We start from the raw sequence: 2,382 nt of genomic DNA, 5'->3' as shown, positions 1-2,382 counted from the left end.
GCTTAGAGCGAGGGTGCAGAGGACGCCAGGGAGCGATTGCTTCGATGGCCGCTGAGAGCCGACCGTGCCAGTCCTCAACGAGCTCATCCAACGAGCCGCCCGGGGGCATGGGATCCCGCAGAGCCATCTGAAGCCACAGAGGGTCCATTTCGCTCCGCAGGCAAGCCAAAATACACGATTGCCGCCCAAACACGGTCAGGGTGGAACATTCAGACGGGCCTTCAGGGCGTGGTGGTCCGACCAGGGAACTGCCAAAGCAGTGATCCGGTCCACTGTAACCCCCGCAGCGAAGATCAGATCGAGCGTGTGCCCGGCCTGATGGGTAGGGGCCGTTATATATTGGGTGACTCCCAGCGCCTAAGTGGAGAACACCAGGTCCATCGCCGGTACAGAGGCTGCATCGTCGGCATGGACACTGAAGTCGCCCAGGACGATCAGCCTAGGGTACTTTAATGCCCAGCCCAACACAGCCCCAACCAGGGAAGACAGGCTGTTGGGCGGCATGTTAGGAAGCCGGTACACTAGCCAAAAAGCCAAACTCTCCCTGGCTTCCCATACTAGGCCCAGGCACTCAATGCCCGTGAGGATCACCGGCGGGAGGGCCCTGAAGGAGTAAGCCTCCCGGATGAATAGAGCCCCTCCTCCCCCCTGCCCCTCGGTCTGCGATTGGTGGAGGACCGAGAACCCAGGCGGAGCCAATGGGGAGAGAGCTACTGACTCCCCATCTCGCACTGAAGCCTTGGTCACGCATGCCAGGTCCACTCCCTGCTCTAACGGGAAATCCCGCAGGGCTGAGGTCTTAATATTTATGAACATGGCGTTACAACCCCGGACAAGTGTCCGGAGGAATACGTAGTGGGCAGGGAGGCCTCAGGCTGAGGTCAGAGACCGCACCTTGAATGGACCACATGAAGCTCCCTCACCTCTTCCGCCTGCCTCTCCTCCTCGACCTGACTCAGGAGGAAGCCTTCGGCCAGGGCCACCGCCTGGGAACTGGTCTCCGGCCCGCATCCTCTCACCCAGCACTGCATTTCCTGGGGCAGGAGAGTCAGGAACTGCTCCAGGATCAACAGGTCCAGGATCTGCTTCTTGGTGTGTCTTTCTGGCTCCAGCCAATGGCTGCAAAGTCCATGGAGCTGGCTGCAAACCTCTCGGGGCCCAGCAGCCTCATGGTAGCGAAACCGCCGGAAACGCTGGCGATGTTCATCTGAGATCCCCGTGTCTTGATGCAGGACCTCTGGCACCGCTTCTCCCCAGAATTCGACACCACTTCCCGCCTGGACGGGATGGGGGCCTTTCCTTGGTTTCTTGCCGGTTCCCGGTCCTTCTGGGTCCTGCTCTTCCATCTCCGTCCCCTTCTCTTGGGCCATCCCTGATTGCAACAAAATGGAGAAAGGAACCTCTAAGAACATAGCAGAATATCGAGAAGCCAATGTCAGATCAAAAGAGGGAGCTACATCGCCGACCCTGGGGATTATTAGGAAGGGTATTGAAAACAGATCAACCAATATCATAATGCCCCTATATGAATCAATGGTTGGAACACTTTCCCTATGAGGAAAGGCTAAAGCGCTTGGGGCTAGCTTGGAGAAACATCGGCTGAGGAGTGACATGATCGCCTTTGACCTGATCCAACATTGGCGTCTCTTATGTTCTTATGGAAGAATTAGAATTAGAATAAGAATAATGTGGTCAAACTTCTAGGACGCAGCAGCAGTATTATTACAAACCTGTTTAATGATTTTTTTGAAAAAAAAATGGACGTGAATTGGAACTACTGCACATCTTCAGTTTCCATTATTATAACTTATTTGCTATATGGTCTGGGTCCAGCCTACCTGAGGGACCGCCTTTCCCCGTATGTTCCCCCAAGAGCACTACGGTCTGGGGCCCAAAATCTTATAACTATGCCGGACCCCAAAGATGCTAAATTGGCCGTCACGAGGGCTAGGGCTTTTTCGGTGGCGGCCCCCACCTGGTGGAACGAGCTCCAGGAGGAGATCTGGGCCCTGCGGGACCTGATGCAGTTCCGCAGGGCCTGTAAGACGGAGCTCTTCCACCAGGCTTTCGATTAGGGGCCGCCGCCGCCCCCCCGTCTGGTTTGTGGTTGTGGTTGTCCTCTCTGAGATTCCGAAATGGATGAATGGATGAATTGTTGTTTGAATATTTTAATGTTGGAGAGGGTTTGAAATTGTATATTATGTTTTTAATTGTACTAAATTATTTGATGTTTTTATCAGCAAGATTTCTTGCCTTGTGAGCCACCCTGAGCCCTACGGGGGAGGGCGGGATATAAATTTAATAATAAATAAATAAATAAATAAACTTATTTGCATATGCCACACCCCCTGACATCAAGTGGAAGTGTGTCAGAAGGCAACT

At 53.8% G+C, this 2,382-nt stretch overlaps 1 protein-coding gene across 1 annotated transcript in view; it reads right to left on the bottom strand.

Annotated features, from left to right (window-relative positions):
- Window positions 1–357: 357 nt before the first annotated feature.
- Window positions 358–2,382, bottom strand: part of LOC107121495 (SCAN domain-containing protein 1-like) — an 8,600-nt gene continuing 6,575 nt past the window's right edge. The window contains exons 3-4 of the mRNA XM_015424404.1: window positions 1,087–1,372; window positions 358–604 (exon numbers count right to left, since the gene is read on the bottom strand). Coding sequence (XP_015279890.1) covers window positions 358–604; window positions 1,087–1,372 — 533 coding nt within the window. The remainder of the gene's footprint in view (window positions 605–1,086; window positions 1,373–2,382) is intronic.

This window comes from Gekko japonicus, unplaced genomic scaffold (assembly GCF_001447785.1).
Source record: "Gekko japonicus isolate JY-2015 unplaced genomic scaffold, Gekko_japonicus_V1.1 scaffold7750, whole genome shotgun sequence".
NCBI lineage: Eukaryota > Metazoa > Chordata > Lepidosauria > Squamata > Gekkonidae > Gekko > Gekko japonicus.
The sequence above is the reverse complement of the archived record's forward strand: the minus strand, read 5'-3'. Positions and strand labels throughout refer to the sequence as shown.